The following is a 25,403-nucleotide window of genomic DNA, read 5'->3' as shown; positions in this document are numbered from 1 at the left end:
GTCTGCAAATGAAGAAGTCTGCTCCATGGCTGGGCAGCGGAGGTCCGGATTGGGATCGCCATTCCGGACCCGTAGTCTGGTCGTCCAGACTGGAAGATCTGGGCAGTAACTTAGGCAGATGTTAACAACGCACACACACTCATGAAATATATCATTACATTTCCTCCCAAATGAGCGGCGTTGTGGCACTACTGATGGTTGTATGGGGAAGTTGTTTATGGCTATCACTTTCTACATGCCGAAGAAAATGAAACAAAATGAATGAAAGCATAAACAAAACAAAATATAGTTATGCCACCTTAACCATCTAATTGGACTGTATTCTATCTACGTCCATGGTCTTGGCAAAATGACCCTATCATGGCATTGTCTAATGTCATATCTAGGGCTCTTCTAATTTGCGGGGTGTTGGTTAAGGTACTATCCTAAGTTGATAACTATATGATGCGTCTACAGCTGTAAGGCACTAGTTTTGGGCAGTCTACAGGGATGACCTATGGACTTCTGAGAAGAAAACTGGTGAGTTCTGTAGAGTTAAAGGCCTCAAAATAAGTGTTCAACTTTACTAAGGCTGGTATTTTGCTCAGGACCCTTAAGTGATCCTAGCATAAATCCTAATTGGATGTTCCGTTGTACATGTGCGTTTATGCGTACGCAAGCACACATGTCAAGGGAAGGAAACCAAGTATCCTGGCAGATTACAACTTGTTCAGAATGAGTCTGACGTAGTCAGGTAATTTTCAGGTCAATGCCTGGAGGTCAGTCAGAATTGGTGTCGAAGGAGTCTGTAGTGGTTTTACTACCAGTCACTGTCTTCCACTATTGTAGTGGAGGTAGGTATGAAGACGTATACTTCATAGCTATGTTATCCACGGAGGAGCTAACCTCATGACGGAAGTATTAGACCAGTCGTACGTGGTGTGATCGTGGTTCCTGACTTCTAATAACTTTTCTCCTGAACGGAGGGTTCTATTTATTAGTGGCGTGTGTAACCATTGGAAGAGTGCAATGGAGATTCCCTTCCCCGCGTTGCACTCTGAGTGACTCCTATGTTGTTATTATCAATAGCAATTTAACTTGTGAGGTTACTAATCCTCTTACTGAGTGTTGCTGGGCTGACTGTGGTATTGGTACTGGTACTCAAGGGGTCCAGTTGTCCTACCGATTTATTCTGAAATGTTATCCTACAGGAATACATGATTAGAGCATTTTACTAGTTGTCTTGTAGTGACTACTACACATGGCAAGGAATGATTATTGTTGCCATTTGTTTTGGAGGTGGACAAGTCCACTGGACTTCCTTTATGACCAGTGTGGTACACCTCAGTAATATCTTCGATGTGTTCTAAGATAATCCCCGTCTAGGGGCCTGTCTGCTCCTCACTGTTCTCAAAGGGGAGTTTACAACTAGATTTGATTTATGCTCTGGCGGCCTCGTACGGTGTTGTCCGTAGTCTCGACCCCCCCACCGGCCTCGATAAGGCTCATCATGGGTCTGGGCTACTATTCCCCCCCTTTGTGTCTCGGGACCCCCCCACCAGCATGTGGTGTTGGTATCCGAGGCGCAAACGAAAGGTTCGGACCCTATGTACGAGTTGTCAGTGGCCGCGTTATTATGAGAATGGCTGCAACCTTTCAACCAAATCTCCTGGTGTTTGTGCTTCAACACCCTCAGTGGCTGTCGAGGTCTGTCAGTCACCACCGCATGTGGCAACCGCTTCAGTACCTGCGAACTGAGACGAGGATATCGGTCTGTGATATCGCAAAGTGTTTCACCAGTGGGAGTCATCGGGTCAGTTGCTGGACTGACGCCATTAGTGTCATTGTAAGGGTTGACAGTCCCCCACAAAGCGGAAGGTGTATCATCGGAAGCAGAGTATACTCTGCGCATCGATGTTTTTCTTGCTGAGACGGCCGCAGTGCTTGCGGAAATGTCCGAAGGGCAAGAGGAGTTCATCTCAACTACCGTATTGCACGACTGCACGGAGGAGGGAAGTTGCTTATTAACAGAGACAGCTGGCTCGAAATCCTGAAAAGAATGGTCAATCAGGTTGGCTGATGGAATGTGTCGAGGTATCGTAATATCTCCTTGGATCGGATTCTGCCCCAAGAGGTTTTTAAACGTCTTTTTCCCAAGGGGTGCTTTTGACAGATATCCCTCGTGACTGACTGCGTTGCAGCTAGCGTTAGGGGAAGACAGTGTGGTCAGTGGAGAAGGCACTGTGGCCTGTGACCATACCTGGTTGGTTTTCCAATCCATCAATGGGAGTAACCGATCCATCAAGTCTGCTCCAAACAGTTTCGAGGCTAGTAACATACACAGGGTGGACGAGCGATAAGTCCTTGAAGTGTAGTTTCAGCATGACTCTCAATGTGAGAGGCGAGGTAGTCTGAGTGGCCCCTCGAAGTGTAGTATCGCATCGTTCCACTTTTAACCAACGTTTAGTTGGCTTCAAAGCCCTTTTTAGATCATCAAACAATGTTTGAGAGATGAGTGATATTGTCGCACCCGAATCAATTAGCGCATGGCAAGTTAAGCAGTCCTCCAGGACTGTTTCCAGGTATGGTCGTTTCGATTCGTGTTTAGTGGACATATTCCCCACAAAGTGGAGTGGTCTTTCGCAACAACGTGATGTGTCAATTCTGTTCAAGGTGGAAGCAGATTGACTTTTACGATTTTGAGTGGGCTTGGCTTTAACGAAGCGTTTGACCTTTTTCTTCGCAACCTTTGTATCAGAGTTTATAGACGAAGCCCGTGGGCTTGTTTCTTGGTCAATCGGGCCCTGGATAGGGTCTCGAGTGAAAGCAGGAGGGATTTGAATTTTAACGTCCTTGCTATGGGTGTTAATTCCTGTGGACCTGGAGTCCGGTAATTCCCTGTCTCGTCCTTGTGACTTATCTTTTACCCTTTTCTCAAATGTTTCTCGCTTTAGTTCTTCACGTAGTGTAACTTTTGGAGAACATTGGTCTACGTTTTGATCATCCTTCAACCCTTTGTTACCCTTGTGCTCTGACACTTTGTGTGGGTTGGGTGCAGGAACGTAGTGAACAGGTCGATTGTAGCGGTAGTCGTTTTGATGGCGACGTACTTTACAGTTATTTAGACCGCGGAGGTTATTGGAATCATGGTTTCGTGGTAGAAACTGTTGTTGTGCGTCATCTCTTAACGCTCCAATACCTGATAATGCACCCTCTGACTGGAGTGAGTGCTCCTGGTCAAACTTCAAAACCGAGTGGTCAGGGCTCTTGGCGTTGCGAGCTTTTGATGCCTCAAAAGCTGTGCTTGCAAGCTCTCTGAGTTGTAAGATAGGCAAGCCAATGTGGGCTGCAGTGCCCAAGTAGGTAATGAAGGTGGGATACATGTTCGACAGGAACATTTGTTTAAATGGTAACAGGTCTTCCATGCCTGTTTCAGTGAGTAGGCCAAAGTAAGCTGAACGAAGCCTATGATAGTAAGCTTGTGGGTGTTCATTCCGAGCTTGTTTGACCGTGTTAGCCAGTGAGCTATCGTGTTTGCGAGTTGCAGAACCACTGAATTCTAATTTCAAAGCTGTGGCAAGTTTAGCGTAGTCATTTAGCACGTGTTGCTGTTGTAGGCGAATGAACCTTGTCACGTGTCTATTTGACGTTCGCTTCAACAGGTAAACCCTGTCAGAACCCGTAGCGTTCGGGTAGCCATCCAACGCGTCCTCTATGTCAGCTAGGAACGTCTCAGTATCGTTTGGCTGACCTGGAACGGGGTCAAAGGTGGGGAAATACTTGACGAGTTTGTCAAGGTATTCCGCGTCAAGCGGGCGGAGAGGGTGGGCTTTATCCTGTGGGGAAAGTGGGGCCAAAAGGCCAAGAGGAGAAGCCAAGCTTTGGCTTTGTTGGCCAAGAGGCGCCATATTACTCAGTGCCGAATGGCCAAGCGGAGAAGACTGGGGGACACCTGACGGAGGCAATGTCTGAAACCTATCGTCTTCACTCCTTTGAGTACCGGGCTCCGGTTGCTTGGATGTATAGTCACGCTGTAGAGCGTGACCCTTCTGGTCTTCCTCCAGATGGTACCTAAGGGTGGTATTCTGCTGCATTGCAGAGTCCACTTGAGCGCTTAGAGTACTGATTTTGGACACGTGAGTGTCGCACTTGCTCTTTTCAGTCTCAAACTTATCTGTCATGGCTTGCAGATAGATGTCTTGAGTACGGAGCGAGAGATTCAGTGATGAGATTTCTTCCGCTTGCTTAGAAATCAAGATTTCCATCTTCATCACCCGAGTTCTCTCATCATTCATTTGGTCAGCGACTTCAATGAGTTCTGCTGATTTGTCATCCAACTTCGTCATTGTGTTCATAAACTGATCGTCTTTGGTCTGCAGAATTTTGAGTAGAGCCGTGTTACTCTGAGTAACGTTCAACAAAACTGCCTGCATGTTATCAAATTGCGCGCTCCTATTTGTAGATAACTCAACAGATTTATCTAGTTTGGAGTGGACCACCTCGTATTTAGTTTTGGCTAAATCGAGTTGTTCCTGGAGACAACGATTGTGTTGAAGAGTTTGTGCTCGTTCATCGTCATAAGTATTTGCAATTACTTTCAATTGTTCAGATTTCAAACGCAGTTCCTCGACTAGCAGAATGTTTTCATTTCCTGCTTTTGTCAATAGTGGCTCAGTTCTCTCCACCTGTCCCCTGATGTTAGCCATGACTGGCACGTGCTTCAGCTGTGCACGGTGGTATTGAACCGATGCCACATTTTTATGGCGATACATCAGTGCAAAAGTGGGGAGAACCGTCACAAAGCCTGTGTTTGATGGTTGATTTTGGAGAGCGTTCGCAATTTCGGCTGTTTTTTCACTAATGGCATAATTAGGGTTGGTATCGCTGCTGAGGTCAGAGATCAATCCTTTTATGGGTGGAGGTTCACTACTTAGCGGAGGAGTGGTGACCACCTCCTTTGATAGCTTGCACATTATTAGAAAAATTTAGAGGAAAAATGTTCCCGAAACCACATGGGATCCCGCTGGGGCGGGGCTTCTGTCAGTACTGGAATACTGAATGGGTTTTGAAAAACCCACATTTTACTGATTAATCAATTTAATGATAAATCAAACCTGTATAGGCAATTTGTGAATTAAACTTTAATTAACCTGAGAAGTTGCTTCATCTAGATTAGTTTGGAAAAAGTTTGCAATGTCTTATTTAGAGAACTCAACAATTTGGATATTATTTAAAATATCTATTTCAGAATGTAAATGGCCAGATTTACACTTATTAGTTCAATTGGATAAGACATTGATATTCGTCTGGATATCATAAGTAATGACTTGAGTGTGACCTGGATAATTCTTCATGAACGAATATACTGGGCACACTTCAGCGGTCACTGACTTCACACGCTGAAATAAAACGGAACTACCCGGTGCGGGACTTCTGTTCCGCGAGGCGGAGGAATTTCAGCGTGGCACCAGAAAAAAAAAAATGCTATTTTCCCTGTTAGCTTTAGCACCTCGTGCCAGCTAACCCTCCTTTGTGCCTGAAAATGTAGCACGTAGGATTCCCTTGGCAGGGAAAAGGTTTTACTAATAACGTATTATGTTCAAACCCTTTTCGGTGTTTTTTGACGATGTTTTAACCGGAACACGCGGCAAACATGAAATGCACCGTGGTCTCCTCGCGTTGAATCGCGAGATATAATTATCGCTGGTCGAGCTATATCTCCTGAATTTCAATCGGCTGGCTCTTTGTCCTCGCTCGAGAAATTAATAATGACCTGCCCTACCAGCGTATGAAACGCGCCAGGCAGAAATAGCCCTGCTAGCCCTGCTCTCAGATTTCTATAATTAGCTTTCTCAGCCTCATACAAGAAATGTATTCGCTTACGTTATCCACTGACTACGTCAGAGAACAGCGCGGGGCGGGGAATCTCCGCGCACACACGCCCAACAATGCTTGTCTATCACTCCAAAAATGTGTATAATAAACGTGGTATATTATGTAATCTGCTTTTCAATTTTATACAGGCTGAATCAAAATGAAAGCGTCATTCTATCTTAGACTCCACACAACGGGGCATCAATATGTCGTGTCTTTGACTATGCCAGATTAATTGCTATGACATGCTATTCTATAAAATAATTTCTCCGTAATTAATATTACCTGATTGAACTAATCATGTAAATATTAATTAACTAGAGAGGGACACCACGAAAGAATATTTATAGAGCTGTTATCTTCCGAATAAACTCTTAAAGATTTAGTAAGATTTTACATCCATAACAGTCACATTAATCGTCATTTTATTCAGTCTCATCTGAAAGTTGTAAGTCCTTGATTATCTGCAAGAATCCTGGCTAACAAGTTGAATCAGCAATACAAAATTGGGTTTAATTATTTATTTACTAAATACCTAACTAATCACACAGAATCATACATATACAATTAAATCATAACTTGATCACAAATTACGTCATACAGAAAAACATCCCTAGCGGGCGGAATAGATATGACAGCTTGTTACACAAAGGGAAGGGGCTGGGTCCTAGTGAAAGAGCGGGAGACTGGAACATAGGCGAGCTGTGCTATCGTAAATACAGTATCTTATGCATTCTAAATTACCGCCCATTCGAAAAGGAAAATGCAATAAATATTTACTCTGAGCTGCGCTTCAGTAGGTTGGTGGTAGATGGGCCGTGTCGCCAACCCGAGTCCTCTGTCCTTTGAAGAATGTCTCTGGGGCCTTACTGGATACGTTGGAGGAACGTTGTGTGTAGTAGACGGGATACTCAAAATTCCTTCCTAACCTGCGTTTAGCTGTTGCTAACTCAACGGCTAGGAGATATCACTTCTGTAGTGAATACGAGTTCAAAGTTCATACCATTCACAATCAAAGTCCATGCTGATGTTGGCTTAGTTCTGTAGTTATTATCTGAACCATTCTGACACCGGACCGTCATCCTAGTGTACCCGGAACAGAAAGTTATATTCTTGTCAATGGCTTTTATAGTGGAGGGAGAGGGGTGTGTCTGAAAAGTCTATTACCCATGCCTCTTCACAGGGGCGGGCCACTGTGAGCAGAGGAACACTTATGAAAGTCCAGATCTCTCATTTGGAAGCTAAAATTACATTTCACCTCTTCACAAATAATGTCATATTCAAACATTTGAATTAAACAACAATTCCATGTGAATCCGATACCTCTGACGTTTAGACTTTCCACAGTAGAGTTTATGTCATTCTATCATTGATGAGATGTGTCAGAGGGCAACCGAACTGACATAATATACCTTAAGTACCACCGCATATGTTCAGTTGGTCGGATTACCAGAATATAGTTCATTTCCCCCCACTTCTGATGTTACCCAGAATCTCTATGTTAACCCATGGGTTTCCTTATGTCACATCAGTTATAGTAGGGAGAGAGAAAAAGGGGGAAAGAGGTATTCATGACTGTCATAAACCTACCCCCAACCCAACGTCATGACAGTACTGATTAAAGGATCTGAATACTTATGTAAATGTATATTTCCATTTTTTATTTTAAATACATTTGGAAACAATTCTAAAAACCTGTTTTTGCTTTGTCATTATGGGTATTGTGTGTAGATTGATGAGGAAAAAACTATCTAATCCATTTTAGAATATGGCTGTAACGTAAGAAAAGGGGGAATGCACTGTAAATCAGCCATAAATCCCCTTGTGACAGGCGAAATGGAAGCTGGGTGCAAAAGGGAGGGGCAATTGAAATCAAACTTCACCCCGAAAATGTAACAATTCAAACATTCCTAGCCTGTCCATCTATGAGTAACAGGGCTGACGTGTTGTGCTCAACACACTCAGTTTTCCATCACAAAAATAAAAAAATTGCTAATAATAGTAGAACCACAATGATATTACTATTAGAGGTTCTATGTTCTATGTTCTATACTTTCACCATATTAAAAGGAGAGTTCAGTCTACGTACCAGGGTTGACCTTAAAATGAGAAACAGGTTGTTGTTTTTTTACCTTAAAATTAACCACTAAACTCATAAAATAAATGATATCTTCAGAAATTACTTTGTGAAAACTTTTTGGTTAAGTGAGTTAAAATCTTCTTGGAAGTCACAGTGGGTGCACGGAGGGACATGTCAAAATGCTGAGTATTGGCACATTCGCAAGTCTTTATTCATATACAAAATCTGATTTATTTCATTCTCCATGTTGTCTATATTAAAGGGCACTTCATTGAATATGAAAAAAAAATTCAATATTGGTGCCGTTTCTACTTAAAATATCAAAGTGGACGGAAAAGGCACTCATTTCTTGGAATGACCCATCTATCAATAGATTTGCTGATGCGTTATAAACTAAGGTCAAAGTGTATGTTTATGGGCATAGGTCAGTCTTAATTTGGATACAATAAATGGTCATTTGTTATCAATAGTAAAATGTGTCTGATAAATATCTCTGCATGTGACCGTGTGGGTGTGTGTTTATGCGTCAGTGTTTGTGTAAGTGTGCGTGACTGTACTGTATGTGCACGTGAGCAGACATACACACACACATACATACCTCCAATCATGTCTGATAAGAAGTTTTATGATTCCATGGTATTGGAAAACCTTTGCTTGTAATTACAGTAAGCTGTAGCTGCCATTCAAGCCATTAACACTGACTCCCCACGACCTTGGATCTTACAGGTCACTAATATGTGAAATGTTACTTACCATTTCCCCATGTTACATTCATTGCAAAATGACAAGATTGACTTCTAATCAAAACAACTTTTTACAGTAGTTCATTTCTTTTCAATGGAATATTAACTGAGCAGGTGAGAACATGCCTATCTACCTAGCTTAGTCTGTCTGGTAAAAGTAAAGTTGACTGATCAGGAACTTTGTGGTTCAGCATGGAGACAGGAGATTTGTACCATATTACAGAAACACTCATCAGCAGCAGCTCCATTTTATACGTGTTTAATGTGTGATGAAACAAATAGTAAATCACAGCTTTAATGTCATTCTGCATCCAATGCATTGCTGTTTTAAACAACCACTTCAAATATAACTCATGCATCAACAGAATGAACTCTTAAAACAAATAATACATTTTATTTTCAACAAAAACAGATTCAAAGATAGTAGAGTTAATCAAAAGATGACAAGGCAGGAACTAATTAATGCACACACACACACACACACACACACACACACACACACACACACACACACACACACACACACACACACACACACACACACACACACACACACACACACACACACACACACACACACACACACACACACACACCCTTTGCATATTTAGCCTTTTCTTCTACAATTAGGCAATTGACCTACACTACATTTGCTAGAGTGAAATAATTTGCATACAACATTTGAGTGATGTCCCTCAACTATGTTGATCAGAAAAGACTTTAAGACACTTTTACATTTTACTGTCAGTCAAAGAGACAAGTAAGTGGACATGATGACAGATTGATGTTAGAAAGCATAGTTGTCAGAGTTTTGTGAAAGAGAAAGAAACCAAAACACTATACTGTATCATGTGTCTATAATACAGGTGTTGCCAGTGGATCAATTTCAATATTCACATTTCAATGTCTTTTAAATCCAGAGAGGATGATCTAGGCATAGAACAGATGGGTAGTGCCACATACAACAAGGCATTTGTTGGCATAATGTTTTTAAAATTGGATCCTCAACAGTTAAAGGTCCAATGTAGCCATTTTTATCTCAATATCAAAGAATTTCTAGGTAACAATTAAGTACCTTACTGTGATTGTTTTTAGTTAAAATGTTCAAAAATGTTCAAAAATAGCTTATTAGCAAAGAGCAATTTCTCAAGCAAAATTTTTGCTAGGACTGTCTAGGAGTGGTCTGAGTGAGGAGGGGAAAACTGAAAATTAGCTGTTATTGGCAGAGGTTTGGAACTCTCTTTCTTATTGGAGTATTAACTAATTTAGTGTCTGGTGATGTCACCAGGCAGGCCAAAACTCCACCCCACCAAAACAGGCAAAGAGTTTCAAACAGCTCTTACACTAAAAGGGCATTATCATACTTTTCACAATTTCACTGTTTTATTCCAACCTCAGTGTGGAAATATATTCAAAACACAGGTAAATCTAGTTTTTGACTGCACTGGGCCTTTAAAATAACTCTGCATACATGTATAACTACATCATTTCATTTATTTTCGCAGTTAGTCTTTAATTTAAATGTTTCATTACAAATAAGGGAAACACCTATAACACCACATCATTCATTACTACAGTTCTTCAGAAAAGGCTAATGTTATTTTCTGCAGAGCTAGATGAGTCTATCAAATTGATGCCTTCTCATTGGGTTAAAGGGGACAACTAGTGGATGGAGTCATGTTATTCATCAGAGTCATGTGGTTGGGCAGTCTCAGATTGGTTAGAATCATGTTGCTCCTCCTCTAGGGTGGCGACGGTGTTGGTCTGACTGCTCACATCCAACTCTTTCAAAATGGCATCCTCATCCCCCTTCCCCTCTATTTCCTCTTCCTGCTCCATATCCTCCCCTCCCCCCCCCATTTGTCCAGCGAGATCTACGGTCCACTCCTCCCCTGTAGTTCTCTTAGGCTGGGTTGGGCCTGCTCCATTATAGAAGAGCTGGTTCTGGTCCGTGTGGTGTTGGTTGTGATTCTCTCTGTGGTTGTGGTCCTGGCTCGGATGTTGGTTGTGGTTGTGGTGGATCTCACTGTAGTGCTGTCTATGGTTCTGGTGAGTGTAGCTGTGGTGCTGGCTGTGGAAGAAGCTGAGGATGGTGTGTTTGGGCAGGCCCAGCTGGGCTGACAGGGTGTGGACAGCCTCCTCGTCAGGGTTCAGACCAACGTCCTGGATGAAGCTCTGCAGGATCCCCTGCGCCTCCCGGGACACCCGAAACCCCTCGCCATCACTCCCACCATCGCCCTCGCCGTTAGTCTGTCTGCCCCCTGCCCACCGTCCCTCTCCCCCTTCCTTGTCATTGTTACACACACCCCTACCCCTGCCCTGGCCCCAACCCCTACAACCCCTGCCAGTAATGTCCTCTTCCCTCCCATCACCCTGACTACTCCCCCACCAGGTCCTCAGTTGCCCCCTACCCCCCTCAGTCTCGGCCGGTGATGCTGTGGATGGTTGTCGTGGCGGCAGGCGAGGCTCCGCCTGGGGCTGCAAGGGCAGCTGGGACAGAGCGGTCAGTGTTCGTTGATGATGTTGTTGTTGCAATGGGGAGTGGCGTTGGAGCTGGTGGAGACAGATGGATGTTAAGTTACAAACAAACCAATGGGAGCTGATGATATACACATTTGAGTGTGTATATATGCATGTACATTTACACTGTAGAATTGTGTTTGTGTTGTATGCGTGTGCTTCCATGCGTGTACGTGTGTATGTAGGCTATCCAGAGTAGACTGACCAGTGTGTTGTTGTTGACTAGCTGCGTGAGTCTGTCTGTACAGTGTTGTTGCAGAGTGTTGCTCTCCTGTTCATAGATGGCGTCTCGTTCCATCTGGGCCAGACTCAGGAAGCGCCGGATCATACACAGGTTCTCCCACAGGGTTCTGTTCTCCGGGGACGGATCCTCCTTCCAGCGCAGCAGCTCACACAGCCAGCCCTGCAGAACACACACACAGAACCCACATCAGAACCCGGTCAGAGAACCCATAGAATAGAACTACAAACCTTCTCAGAACCCATTCAAGTAAGATACTAAAATATACTATCTTTTGTAAAGATACTGAAACACAGCTTCTATTTTTATGACCAGAAAACAACATTGTTATTGATGTTTTATATAAAATAACTACAGTTCAAACTACTAGTCAACATCAAGCAGAACACTTCTCTCTCTCAGGAGCCAGAGGAGAGGAGGAGGCAGAGAGGGAGAGGAGGAGGCAGAGAGGGAGAGGAGGAGGCAGAGAGGGAGAGGAGGAGGCAGCGAGGGAGAGGAGGAGGCAGCGAGGGAGAGGAGGCGGCAGAGAGGGAGAGGAGGAGGCAGCGAGGGAGAGGAGGAGGCAGCGAGGGAGAGGAGGGGGTAGCGAGGGAGAGGAGGGGGCAGCGAGGGAGAGGAGGGGGCAGCGAGGGAGAGGAGGGGGCAGCGAGGGAGAGGAGGAGGCAGCGAGGGAGAGGAGGAGGCAGCGAGGGAGAAGCGAGGGAGAGGAGGGGGCAGCGAGGGAGAGGAGGGGGCAGCGAGGGAGAGGAGAGGCCAGCGAGGGAGAGGAGGGGGCAGCGAGGGAGAGGAGAGGCAGCGAGGGAGAGGAGGAGGCAGCAAGGGAAAGTAGCGACAGTGCCAAGCTCTTGTCCTCTACACAATTACTGTGGCACACACACACCTGGCCGTAGCCCAGCAATAGCACACAAAGCCATGCAGATGCAGTGAGAAGATACAACAAAGAGCTCTAACATGGTGCTGCCTGCCAAACAGCCCTACAATAACGTGAGCTCCAACATGGTGCTGCCTGCCAAACAGCCCTACAATAACGTGAGCTCCAACATGGTGATGCCTGCCAAACAGCCCTACAATAACGTGAGCTCCAACATGGTGCTGCCTGCCAAACAGCCCTACAATAACGTGAGCTCCAACATGGTGCTGCCTGCCAAACAGCCCTACAATAACGTGAGCTCCAACATGGTGCTGCCTGCCAAACAGCCCTACAATAACGTGAGCTCCAACATGGTGCTGCCTGCCAAACAGCCCTACAATAACGTGAGCTCCAACATGGTGATGCCTGCCAAACAGCCCTACAATAACGTGAGCTCCAACATGGTGCTGCCTGCCAAACAGCCCTACAATAACTGTGAGCTCCAACATGGTGCTGCCTGCCAAACAGCCCTACAATAACGTGAGCTCTAACATGGTGCTGCCTGCCAAACAGCCCTACAATAACGTGAGCTCCAACATGGTGCTGCCTGCCAAACAGCCCTACAATAACGTGAGCTCCAACATGGTGATGCCTGCCAAACAGCCCTACAATAACGTGAGCTCCAACATGGTGCTGCCTGCCAAACAGCCCTACAATAACGTGAGCTCCAACATGGTGCTGCCTGCCAAACAGCCCTACAATAACGTGAGCTCCAACATGGTGCTGCCTGCCAAACAGCCCTACAATAACGTAAGCTCCAACATGGTGCTGCCTGCCAAACAGCCCTACACTAACGTGAGCTCCAACATGGTGCTGCCTGCCAAACAGCCCTACAATAACGTGAGCTCCAACATGGTGCTGCCTGCCAAACAGCCCTACAATAACGTGAGCTCCAACATGGTGCTGCCTGCCAAACAGCCCTACACTAACGTGAGCTCCAACATGGTGCTGCCTGCCAAACAGCCCTACACTAACGTGAGCTCCAACATGGTGCTGCCTGCCAAACAGCCCTACAATAACGTGAGCTCCAACATGGTGCTGCCTGCCAAACAGCCCTACACTAACGTGAGCTCCAACATGGTGCTGCCTGCCAAACAGCCCTACACTAACGTGAGCTCCAACATGGTGCTGCCTGCCAAACAGCCCTACACTAACGTGAGCTCCATGGTGCTGCCTGCCAAACAGGCAAGATGGGAAGCAAGAAAGAGAGTGAAAGAAAGGCAGAGAGAGAAAGACAAAAATCACTCCATTCTACAGAGGGAAATTATCCCAAAACAAAAGGCAATAACAAGCTTATGGTTCTGCCTGAAAACTAGCACAATGGAACCACCAGTGTGTCTGTGTGTTGGCGCGCATTTGGTGTGTGTTCAAGTGTGTGTGTGTGTTTGTGTATAAGTGTGTGCGCATGTGTGTGACATGTGCGTGTTTATGTGTGTGTGCGCATTCATGCAAGCGTGTGTGTGTAAACTGGTGATTTATAGAACAATAACCGTCTGATGCAGTGATCAGAGCTCTCCATAGACTGCAGCTGCTAGTTGATAATTTCCTACACAACCGGTTACTGCCCAACTAGGCTCTGTGTAAAGATGTTTTCATAAATTTCATAAACATACATCACATACGAAATCTGATATTATAGGGACTTGTGGAAATGTGTGTGTGTGTTACACACTTACTAATATCAGTCTGTAATAAACGTTTTCTTCTGTTTCAGTCCAAGATAAGCATTGTCTCCATAGGCATCCCTCAGTCAGTGAACACCATCCTCTCTTTCTGTGTGCTTGTGTGAGTGTTTGTGTGAGTGTGTGTGTGTGTGTGTCTGTGTGTACCTGACTCTTGGATGCGGCCATCTTGGCAAACATGGCCTGAGAAACCTTGGCTCTCTTCATCTCCTGTTGGATCTCTTCATAGATAGAACTGTTGATGTCTAGAACACATCCCTCGTTCTTCACCCCTCTGTCTAGAACACATCCCTCGTTCTTCACCCCTCTGTCTAGAACACATCCCTCGCTCTTCACCCCTCTGTCTAGAACACATCCCTCGCTCTTCACCCCTCTGTCTAGAACACATCCCTCGCTCTTCACCCCTCTGTCTAGAACACATCCCTCGCTCTTCACCCCTCTGTCTAGAACACATCCCTCGCTCTTCACCCCTCTGTCTAGAACACATCCCTCGCTCTTCACCCCTCTGTCTAGAACACATCCCTCGCTCTTCACCCCTCTGTTTACTACTGCTACTGGAGACAGCCTCACCTGCAGAGGGGAGAGAGGGGGAGAGAGGGTTAGAGAGGGGGAGAGAGGGGGAGAGAGGGGAGAGAGGGGAGAGAGGGGAGAGGCGTTGATGTGGTTACTAAAACAGCTGTATCGTTTGATTAGTAAAGATATTTCTGATTTCAGTTCGATTAGCAAAGAAGTTGCCATTGTCACTTTGGCTATAAAGCATTTACAATTTGAGAGAGAGAGAGAGAGAGAGAGAGAGAGAGAGAGAGAGAGAGAGAGAGAGAGCTTACTTTAGGAAATACAATGGAAACCTGGGAGTGCCAATCTTCAGCCTTAACAAAGTTTCCCTCTTCCTTTCTGGTCTGAAACATCAGAAGAATACACCTTAGACTATCATGAACAAGATATAACTTCAACCCACACCCACATGCACACACACACACACTCCATCTCGCTCTGTCTGTCTGTCCGACCTGTGTGTGGCATGGTGGGGTAGTGTTGTTGGGTGAATGGTTGATAATGGTCGACGTGGTCAGACTCCTCTCTCTCTCTTCCTGGTAGATACGGTCGCGGTCACCTTCCGGTATCTGTAGGAAACTCTGCATGGACCGCAGGTTGACCAGGAGAGACTGAGAAGCACTCTTAGGATCCTCCTCCTTACGAAGGATCTCAGACAGCAGGCCCTGACACACAGGATAGAAAGACACATGAAGATAAGATACACACCATGGAAATAGAATCACTACGTCGTGAAAACAGCTGCTACACTGGACATGCAACTTTTGTTGGCATGAGCAGAGCAGGAATTTACCTGACGACTCAAACTGAATTCTTCCGCAGCTCTGTCGTTCACTACATACTTCAGTTTGAGACTGCCATCATTGAAGTCATTTGTGGTGACGAGGGGCACTGTACAAACCAAAGCCATCAGCGATTGGTTCAATCAGAGTATCAAAGCCAATGACAATTTTTCTCCACGCCGCTTTACCCACGTGTGTTCTGGCTCTGGCCCAACCCATCAGTTTCTGGGACCAATCAGACGGTCTAGAAATCGTTGGGAGGTACTCAGATCCAAACTCATTGTGGAGAATAAACTAATGTCCATGGGCGTGTTGTAGAGTTTGGCCGGAGCAAGGAGTTTGTGTATCCAGGCAAAGCATGAATCACTTTATCAACCTGGGTGGGGGCTCCTGGGCAAGAGAAAGATGAAGACTCCTGATTTAAAGGAATGAGAGTGTCACACTTGGCAAGTTACGCTTCCAGGGTTGCAGCCCTGTAATGTTGACCAGGCCAAGAGAAACTTATAGACAATGTTTGATAAAGATAAATTATTAACACCATCAAACAAAACCCTAATGGAAAGTTTTGTGCAGATTAGCATTTTGGTCATGAATGTTGTTCTGCAGGCAGCTCTGTAGAGTGGTCAATAGCTGGCACAGCCACAATGTCATAACGTCTGATTTTAAACCTAACCCTAACCTTAACTCTAAACTTAACCACACTGCTAACCCTAATGTCTAACTCTAACATTAAAAAAGCGAATAGATGTCCACCTGCAAGTTTCATAGTAAAACAGGCTGAAGGCCATTAGTCTAGACTAGGTTAACCTCTGAACATAGAGACTCACACCCACCCAGAAAGCTCACGTCCTCACAGGTAGTGTTTTCCCTTTACAGTGCTAGAGTCAACATAGCAGATGACCAACTCCAGACACCTTCTAAAGCACTGCTAATAAACGGATTATTAAGTTATTATCTGTCAGCTCCTGTTCGTATAGCAGTCACTCACTCTTCCATTCAATGGGACTCTAATAGGGGGTTGCTCTGCCCTCCCTCCCACCCAAAATGTATGTAATTTTGTTAGGACTATATCCCTCTAATGTAGACCCCCCCCACTCCTCACACACACACACACCCTAGCTATTAAGCCTTCACACTCCAATAGGGTCTTCACACTCCAAGCCAAGCCCCGTCCACTCTATTCCTTGGCACCTTGCCCAGGTGAGACATTCCTTCCTCTGCCCCACTCCCTTTTACCTGTTCGCAGAGCCCAGTTGTCACAGCGACAGAGAAATGCGGGGCAGGTGGCTATAATGATCATTATAATGACACCCATGATGATGCTGGTGATAATGACGGTAATAGTAACAGTGGGCTAGGTCTCTCTAGAAGCCATTCATGTGAGTGCCTTCTAACTGCAGGAGCAGACAGGATAGACAGAGGGAGGGAGGGAGGAAGGAAGGGAGGGAGAGAGAGAGGTATGAAATGGGGAAAGGAGAAAGATTTAAATGAAATGAGAAAAACAAGGGATAGACCTGTCACATGGAGACGTCATGAAGTTGGATACAGAGAAAGGGTGGAAATACATATAGGAAATATTAAAAGAAAGGAAGATAGTAAGTGATGGACAGAGAAAAGAAGATATAGAGAGAGGTAGATATAGAGAGATGGACAGAGAGATGAGAGAGAACGCATAATGGAGGGATGGAGAGAAACAGAGGGAGAGGTAGAGACTCCGGGGAAGTGTGATTAGAGAGGTAGAGGTAGAGACTCTGGGGAAGTGTGATTAGAGAGGGAGAGGTAGAGACTCTCTGGGGAAGTGTGAATAGAGAGGTAGAGGTAGAGACTCTGGGGAAGTGTGATTAGAGAGGTAGAGGTTGAGACTCTGGGGAAGTGTGATTAGAGAGATAGAGGTAGAGACTCTGGAGAATTGTGATTAGAGAGGTAGAGACTCTATGGGGAAGTGTGATTAGATAGGGAGAGGTAGAGACTCTCTGAGTGAGAGTGACTAGCTGGCCCAGCAGCTGCTTCACCGCTGGCATGAGTTCCTACTGCAGAGAAGAGCTGGCACACACACGCACACGCACACACATATTCACCAGCACACGTATTCACACACACACACACACACAGAACAGACAATGCAGCAAAGGCCATGCCAAGAGCTAATCACCATGCACACGTGCACACACTCAATCCGATAACACCAGCACACAGTTTACACACACCATAACACTCTGTCCTTCACTAACCCCACCCCCTAATTAATCCCTAACCCTTAGTTTACAGTGCAGTCCCATACATACAGTACCCCTATCTCCCTGTCTGTCTCCTACCTGGGTCCTGTTGAAGGCCACACGGGCGAACACAGCCTGGGAGATAACTGCTCTCTTCAGCTCCTCTCTCACCCACTGGTAGATCTCACATGAGATGTCTGATGGTCCACACACCTGGCTCTGGGACCCAGACCCGGGTCCTGGTGGTCCAGCCTGGGGCAGGGTATCGAGGCCCTTGGCTAGGGCCAGGGAGGGGGGAGGCCTCCCCACAGGGGGGTGGTTGAGGTACTGCTGGGGGGAGGTGGAGACAGATACAGACAGGCTTTGCTGGGCTAGCATATGGCTGACTGCATACTGCTGGTTGAGGAACTGGGCCATGACTATCTGTTGGGGGCTGACTAGCTGGGGGCTGAGGGGGGCGGTCACCAGCCTCGGGGGGCAGAGACTTGGGGCCAGACAACTACGCCCAGAAATGTGGGTGGCACCCCCGTGAGGAAAGGGGAGGGGCGAGGAGCAGACCTGCTCGGCTGTGCTGCCTTGGAATGGTTGTTTGGTTGATGGGTGTGTGGAGCTCGTTTGGGATTGGTCAGAGAAGCTGTCAATCTCTGAGGAAGAGAATAGTGGAGAGAGGGATGAAGAAAGAGAAACGGAAATGAGAGGGGGAGTAAATATCAATAGTCAAAGCTACTATTTGCTAACATTAGCATAGAGGATCAATATAAGTGAACTACCCCTTTAAGTCCCCCTGTAGTCTTACCCATGATGCCTTTTGTATTCATGAAGTGCTTATACCAACGGCCAAACTCGTGGCACTTGGAGGCCGATACATTTGCATAGTAGGTGCTGTTAACAATGGAGGAGATCATACTCTGAGAGAGAGGGACAAAAGACACAAAAAAATAGAAGAAGATAGAGTCGTAACAGTGGCAGGGAAAAGCATTATGAATACTAAACAACAGCAGATCAATGCAACATTTAGTACTATTAAATAGAACGCATGTTATATACTGTACATACGCTAGCCCGAGGCCCAGTCTAATATATATAATGCATGTTATATACTGTACATACGCTAGCCCGAGGCCCAGTCCATTAAAAATAATGCATGTTATATACTGTACATACGCTAGCCCGAGGCCCAGTCCATTAAAAATAATGCATGTTATATACTGTACATACGCTAGCCCGAGGCCCAGTCCATTAAAAATAATGCATGTTATATACTGTACATACGCTAGCCCGAGGCCCAGTCCATTAAAAATAATGCATGTTATATACTGTACATACGCTAGCCTGAGGCCCAGTCCATTAAAAATAATGCATTTTATATACTGTACATACGCTAGCCTGAGGCCCAGTCCATTCAATATAATGCATGTTATATATTGTACATACGCTAGCCTGATGCCCAGTCTAATATATATAATGCATGTTATATACTGTACATACGCTAGCCTGAGGCCCAGTCTAATAAATATAATGCATGTTATATACTGTACATACGCTAGCCCGAGGCCCAGTCTAATAAATATAATGCATGTTATATACTGTACATACGCTAGCCCGAGGCCCAGTATAATAAATATAATGCATGTTATATACTGTACATACGCTAGCCTGAGGCCCAGTCTAATAAATATAATGCATGTTATATACTGTACATACGCTAGCCTGAGGCCCAGTCTGTTAAATATAATGTATGTTATATGCTGTACATACGCTAGCCTGAGGCCCAGTCTATTAAATTGAATGCATGTTATATACTGTACATACGCTAGCCCGAGGCCCAGTCTATTAAATTGAATGCATGTTATATACTGTACATACGCTAGCCCGAGGCCCAGTATAATAAATATAATGCATGTTATATACTGTACATACGCTAGCCTGAGGCCCAGTCTAATAAATATAATGCATGTTATATACTGTACATACGCTAGCCTGAGGCCCAGTCTAATAAATATAATGCATGTTATATACTGTACATACGCTAGCCTGAGGCCCAGTCTGTTAAATATAATGTATGTTATATGCTGTACATACGCTAGCCTGAGGCCCAGTCTAATAAATATAATGCATGTTATATACTGTACATACACTAGCCTGAGGCCCAGTCTGTTAAATATAATGTATGTTATATGCTGTACATACGCTAGCCTGAGGCCCAGTTTATTAAATTGAATGCATGTTATATACTGTACATACGCTAGCCCGAGGCCCAGTCTAATAAATATAATGCATGTTATATACTGTACATACGCTAGCCCGAGGCCCAGTATAATAAATATAATGCATGTTATATACTGTACATACGCTAGCCTGAGGCCCAGTCTGTTAAATATAATGCATGTTATATACTGTACATACGCTAGCCTGAGGCCCAGTCTAATAAATATAATGCATGTTATATACTGTACATACGCTAGCCTGAGGCCCAGTCTGTTAAATATAATGTATGTTATATGCTGTACATACGCTAGCCTGAGGCCCAGTCTAATAAATATAATGCATGTTATATACTGTACATACGCTAGCCTGAGGCCCAGTCTGTTAAATATAATGTATGTTATATGCTGTACATACGCTAGCCTGAGGCCCAGTCTATTAAATTGAATGCATGTTATATACTGTACATATGCTAGCCCGAGGCCCAGTCTAATAAATATAATGCATGTTATATACTGTACATATGCTAGCCTGAGGCCCAGTCTAATAAATATAATGCATGTTATATACTGTACATACGCTAGCCTGAGGCCCAGTCTAATAAATATAATGCATGTTATATACTGTACATATGCTAGCCTGAGGCCCAGTCTATTTTCCTCTTGGCAACAGAGCTCGAGAACTGAGCAATAATTGCATTTGAAGTCAGAAATAACTTATTTACAACATTTTTTTTTTTAAAGCGACAAAGAAGTAACGATTCACATATTAAATAATCGCTTTGTCTCTCATTTTGTCTCAGTTTTAACAGACTCCATTTCTCTCCCTGGGTGTGTGTCTCAGTTTTAACAGACTCCATTTCTCTCCCTGGGTGTGTGTGTGTCTCAGCTGAACATAAAATGTTTGATGATAACGGACTCAGAACGGGGTTGTTAAAACACACCCCCAGGTAAACTCTTTAATAAAGACAGATGAGTGTGTGTGTGTGTTTGAGTGTGTGTGTATGCTACCTCATCTAGGTGCCATCTGTCATTTAAGAAATGGATGCTGAAGTTAATCCCTCAAGACAATCTGTGTCATCTTAACATCTGATTACACCTTTAATCACTTCATATTTATTCTAATCTGCTCCAATAACTGAGAGAGAGAGAGGGAGAGAAACTTTTCTTTATTATCTATTTCACTTCCTTTGGCAATGTAAACATATGTTTCCCATGCCAATAAAGCCCATTGAATTAAGAGGGGGGGGGGGGGGGGCAGAGTCCGAGAGAGAGAAAGAGAGAGGGAGACAGTTGGAGGGAGAGAATGAGCTAGAAAGAGGGGAGGGGGAGCAAACATAAACATAAAGAGAGAGAGAATGTCTGTTTATTAGACTGAGGCTGTAGTTGTTGCTCTCAGGGTGAGTAACAGACAGACTATTTTGATTGTTATAAATATTCACAAGACACATCCATCTGTTCTCCAACAGCAGGTGCCTCTACGCTGTGTTCCTTCACAGTAACAAGTGTGTGTGTGTGTGTGTGTGTGTGGCCGACTGGGTTCAAACTTGGGTCACCTGCCTGCCTGCCACAAGACTGTTTTAGCCCGCTGAGCTAAAGGCTGGGCATGCAACAAGTAGGAGAAACACACACAGAAAGAAAGAGAAAGACAGAGATTGACTAGGAAGAGACAGACAGTAGCAGAAGCGTACAGTGGTATAGTATGTGCCAGCAGAGCTGTAGGTAACAGGATGCAGCATGGCTCTAGGGATAGACCCCTTTTTTTCAATTTTTGCCTAAAATGACATACCCAAATCTAACTGCCTGTAGCTCAGGCCCTGAAGCAAGGATATGCATATTCTTGGTACCATTTGAAAGGAAACACTTTGAATTTGTGGAAATGTGAATTGAATGTAGGATAATATAACACAATAGATCTGGTAGAAGAAAATACAAAGAAAAAATCTACCGTTTAAAAAAGAAATATTCTACCACCATCTTTGAAATGTTGTCCTATAGGATATACTACACTCCTAATGATATAGGTAAGTCTGGTTACATTCTAGGATCTCTGAGGAATAAATACGAACGTAATTTGACTGGTTGAAACAACATTAGGGTTAGATTTTCACAGATTCCTTTCTTTGCAAATTGAACGAGTGGAAATACAAAATCGATCGTGCATGCTACATGGACCTTTTTAGGATATGAAAAAGGATTTTATCTAACAAAATGACACTTCATGTTATCTCTGGGACCCTTTGGATGATAAATCAGAGCAAGATTTCAGAATGTAAGTACACATTTCACCTTCAGAGTTGAATTTATCAAACCTATCGCAGTGAAAAAAGTGTTTTGTTGTTAGGAGCTCTCATTAGACAATAGCATGGCATTTTCTCTCAGTAATATCTACTGTAAATTGGACAGTGCAGTTATATTAACAAGACTTAAGCTTTCAGCCGATATAAGACACTTATATGTACCGACATTTGTTGTTTCTCTAAAATCTGCGATCGTGACACAATGCGCTGCATGATTTACAACTGCCCCGTTGACGGGACGCCGATCCCTATTAAAAGATAAACATCCCTTATATCTCTCTCTGCCCGCAGATCTTAGTTGTCTCAGCAATCCGTGTACGTGTTTATGCCTGTTTGTGTGTGTGTGTGTGTGTGTGTGTGTGTGTGTACGTGTACGTTTTTGTGCCTATGTGAGTGTGTGTGCGTGTATGTACGTGTTTAGGCTTGTGTGAGTGAGTGAGTGAGTGTGTGCGCGTGTTTATGCCTGTGTGTGTGTATTGGACAAAATTAAGTATTTTTTAGTTTTGATTGGGGACAGTAACATTAGTAATCTCTAAAAATATACTTTAAGGAAATAATTTCTTATTTGTATGTTTAGGTCACGTAATATAATGTAAAAGTCTGCATTAAGGTGTCTGTAATAGAATACATTTGTCAAAAATGAATGTAGACATTAATAAATATATTGCTGTAGCTTCCAAAATATTCGGTGGGGGAGTGCCAAGATGGCTAAGCTGTGGCTTCAACACAGCGCCCCCTATCAGTCATCTAGTGTATATATAAATCATTGGTTGTACCTGGGACAGAGGGCACTCTTTGGCCAGTGAGCTCTGGTTCATGTCTCTCAATAGCTCCTTCAGGGCATTTCTCACTGTGGAGTGACTCCACTGTTCTGGAGGGAGGTCCTCCAACATGGGACAACTAGAGAGAGAGAGAGAGAGAGAGAGAGAGAGAGAGAGAGAGAGAGAGAGAGAGAGAGAGAGAGAGAGAGAGAGAGAGAGGGGAGGGGGGGTGGAGAGGTAGAGGGAAGAGATAGAAGAAGAGAGGGTGGAAAATAAGTAGATTGACAAATGAATAAAAAAGCTGTCTGAAATTGTGGGGGCCCTCGCCTGTGGAGTGGCAGATTTAGACTTTGGCTGACTGCATGTTTCTCTGTGTGTGTGTGTGTGTGTGTGTGTGTGTGTGTGCGTGCGTGCGTGCGTGCGTGCGTGTGCCTGCCGGCCTGCCTCACCTGGTGGTAGTTATTAGTTAATTACTTCACACAACACATCTGCTGTGTTTTCAGAATGGTGAATTATTATTATATCATGAACCACGAATGCAGCCAAGCAGATTTTCACGCCAACCATTTCCTGCCACTGACACACCCCCACTGAAAGCAGGTTGATAGATGTAGCATCAGAAGCTGTGTCCTGGTCTACCTAGTCGTGGCAACCCAGATACAAAAATCGAATGTAAACTACTCGATTAGGTTCTGGGGGTGGAGGTATGACATACGTATCTATTGCAAGTGCCAGAACCTCTTTGGTAGCTCCACCCCCCCTCTCTCCACATGTCTCCTGGAAGTCTATGTGCCACATGTGCTCTCCTCTTCAGAAATTCAAAAAATGCAGCGCCTTGCAAAATTGTGATTCATCCAAATAAACAGTGACACAAAACCAGCACACCGAAATGTTCCTCGTTAGTTGTCCCATCCCATAGTCTGTAGACAGACGTTAAGATACCATTTATGTTACGTATGTCTGTCCACAAGAGATGATGGTGTACCTGGTGAGCTGGATCTTGAGGGTGGTCACATGGTAGAGGTCCTGCAGCATGTCAGCCACTGTGGCATCAGGAGCATCAGTCACACAGGACAGAGGGACAGGGTTCCACCTACCCACCTGGATCGAACCTACACACACAGACACACACACACACAAACACACACAGACACAGGCTCGCGCGCTCACACACACACACATACACACACACACGCAAACACTGTGTTACAAACACTGACACTGGAGGAAGAGAAGGTGTGTGTGTGTGTGTGTGTGTGTGTGTGTGTGTGTGTGTGTGTGTGTGTGTGTGTGTGTGTGTGTGTGTGACCATGATTTATGTCTGTGTGTGAGTGTGTGTGTTGGTGTGCATGTGTGTGTACCTTTCGCCTGTGCTGCTGAGCTGTGAGAGTAGCCCAGGGCCAGTAAAGCCATCTCTATCAGCTGGTTAAACAGCAGGTCTCTCCTGACCAGTACAAACTCTGCATGCTCCTCTCTCCTCTCATCCTCCACTGGCGGGACCGGGCTCTCTCTGTGCTCCACCAAACACAGCACGGGCAGCAGGCTTCCTGGGATGACGGATACATAGCACAGCCAATCATTTCACAGCATCCAGATAGAAGCAGAAGGCATTGGAAATGAAAAGCTAAAGCATCATGCAAATTCCCCAGAATTCTTGAAATTTCCCCAAATTCTAGAATTTTACCTGGAAAATTCCTCTTGTTTTACAACCCTACTATTCACCCATTCCTCCCTCTATTCACCCATTCCTCCCTCTATTCACCCATCTCACCGCTCTATTCACCCATTCCTCCCTCTATTCACCCATTCCTCCCTCTATTCACCCATTCCTCCCTCTATTCACCCATTCCTCCCTCTCGCCCCGCCACTCTTCTTTTTCAGTCTTACCTCTTTTATGCCAGTTCTTGGGTTGTGGTGCGGGTGTGGTGAGTTTGGGGGCCGAAGTCCTGACCCCTGGGCTCCCCTGTCTCGTCCTGCCCTGGTGTGGACCTGAGGGGCCCCCGCCACCGTTCAACTCCAGGCGGACCAGTTTGGCAGGAGGGGGACGGTGGTCCCCATTACCAGGAGTGTTACACCCCTCTGACACATGGCCTCCATCACACTGCTGGGGGTCCATCACATGTGGGACTGAGTGATCCCCACACTAATGATGCAGCTCACAAACACCAGAGAGAGAGAGAGAGAGAGAGAGAGAGAGAGAGAGAGAGAGAGAGCGAGAGAGGCTATTCATTAGCTTTTGTTGTGGAATTGTTAGATATTACCTATTAGATACTGCTGCACTGTCAGATCTAGAAGCATAAGCATTTCGCTACACTCGCAATAACATCTGCTAACCATGTGTATGTGACCAATACAATTTGATTTGATTTGAAAGAGAGAATTTGAGTTCATTAGGGAACGTTTGCAGTTGGACCGTGGACAGTGTCTATATGAAGACGATTGAGATGCTGCGCGCCTTGACGCACTATTCATTCCACAAAAGACGCGCGCAACAAATCGTCCCGTCACTGACTGGGGAAAGTTTTAGAGGCAAACGTTGTGTCAGTTGTCATATTT

At 44.8% G+C, this 25,403-nt stretch overlaps 1 protein-coding gene across 1 annotated transcript; it reads right to left on the bottom strand.

Annotated features, from left to right (window-relative positions):
* Positions 1-10,356: 10,356 nt before the first annotated feature.
* On the bottom strand, positions 10,357-24,963 carry LOC120022036 (DNA-binding protein SATB1-like). Its single transcript, XM_038965833.1, has 11 exons — positions 24,735-24,963; positions 24,209-24,394; positions 23,833-23,959; positions 22,863-22,986; positions 18,379-18,490; positions 17,682-18,226; positions 15,012-15,249; positions 14,177-14,307; positions 11,420-11,599; positions 11,088-11,229; positions 10,357-10,952 (listed from the first exon to the last, which is right to left on the bottom strand). The coding sequence occupies exons 1-11, from the start codon at positions 24,961-24,963 to the stop codon at positions 10,357-10,359; spliced, it is 2,610 nt and encodes an 869-aa protein (XP_038821761.1).
* Between the last annotated feature and the right edge of the window lie 440 nt (positions 24,964-25,403).

This window comes from Salvelinus namaycush, chromosome 27 (genome assembly GCF_016432855.1).
Source record: "Salvelinus namaycush isolate Seneca chromosome 27, SaNama_1.0, whole genome shotgun sequence".
Taxonomy (NCBI): Eukaryota; Metazoa; Chordata; class Actinopteri; order Salmoniformes; family Salmonidae; genus Salvelinus; species Salvelinus namaycush.
The sequence above is the reverse complement of the archived record's forward strand: the minus strand, read 5'-3'. Positions and strand labels throughout refer to the sequence as shown.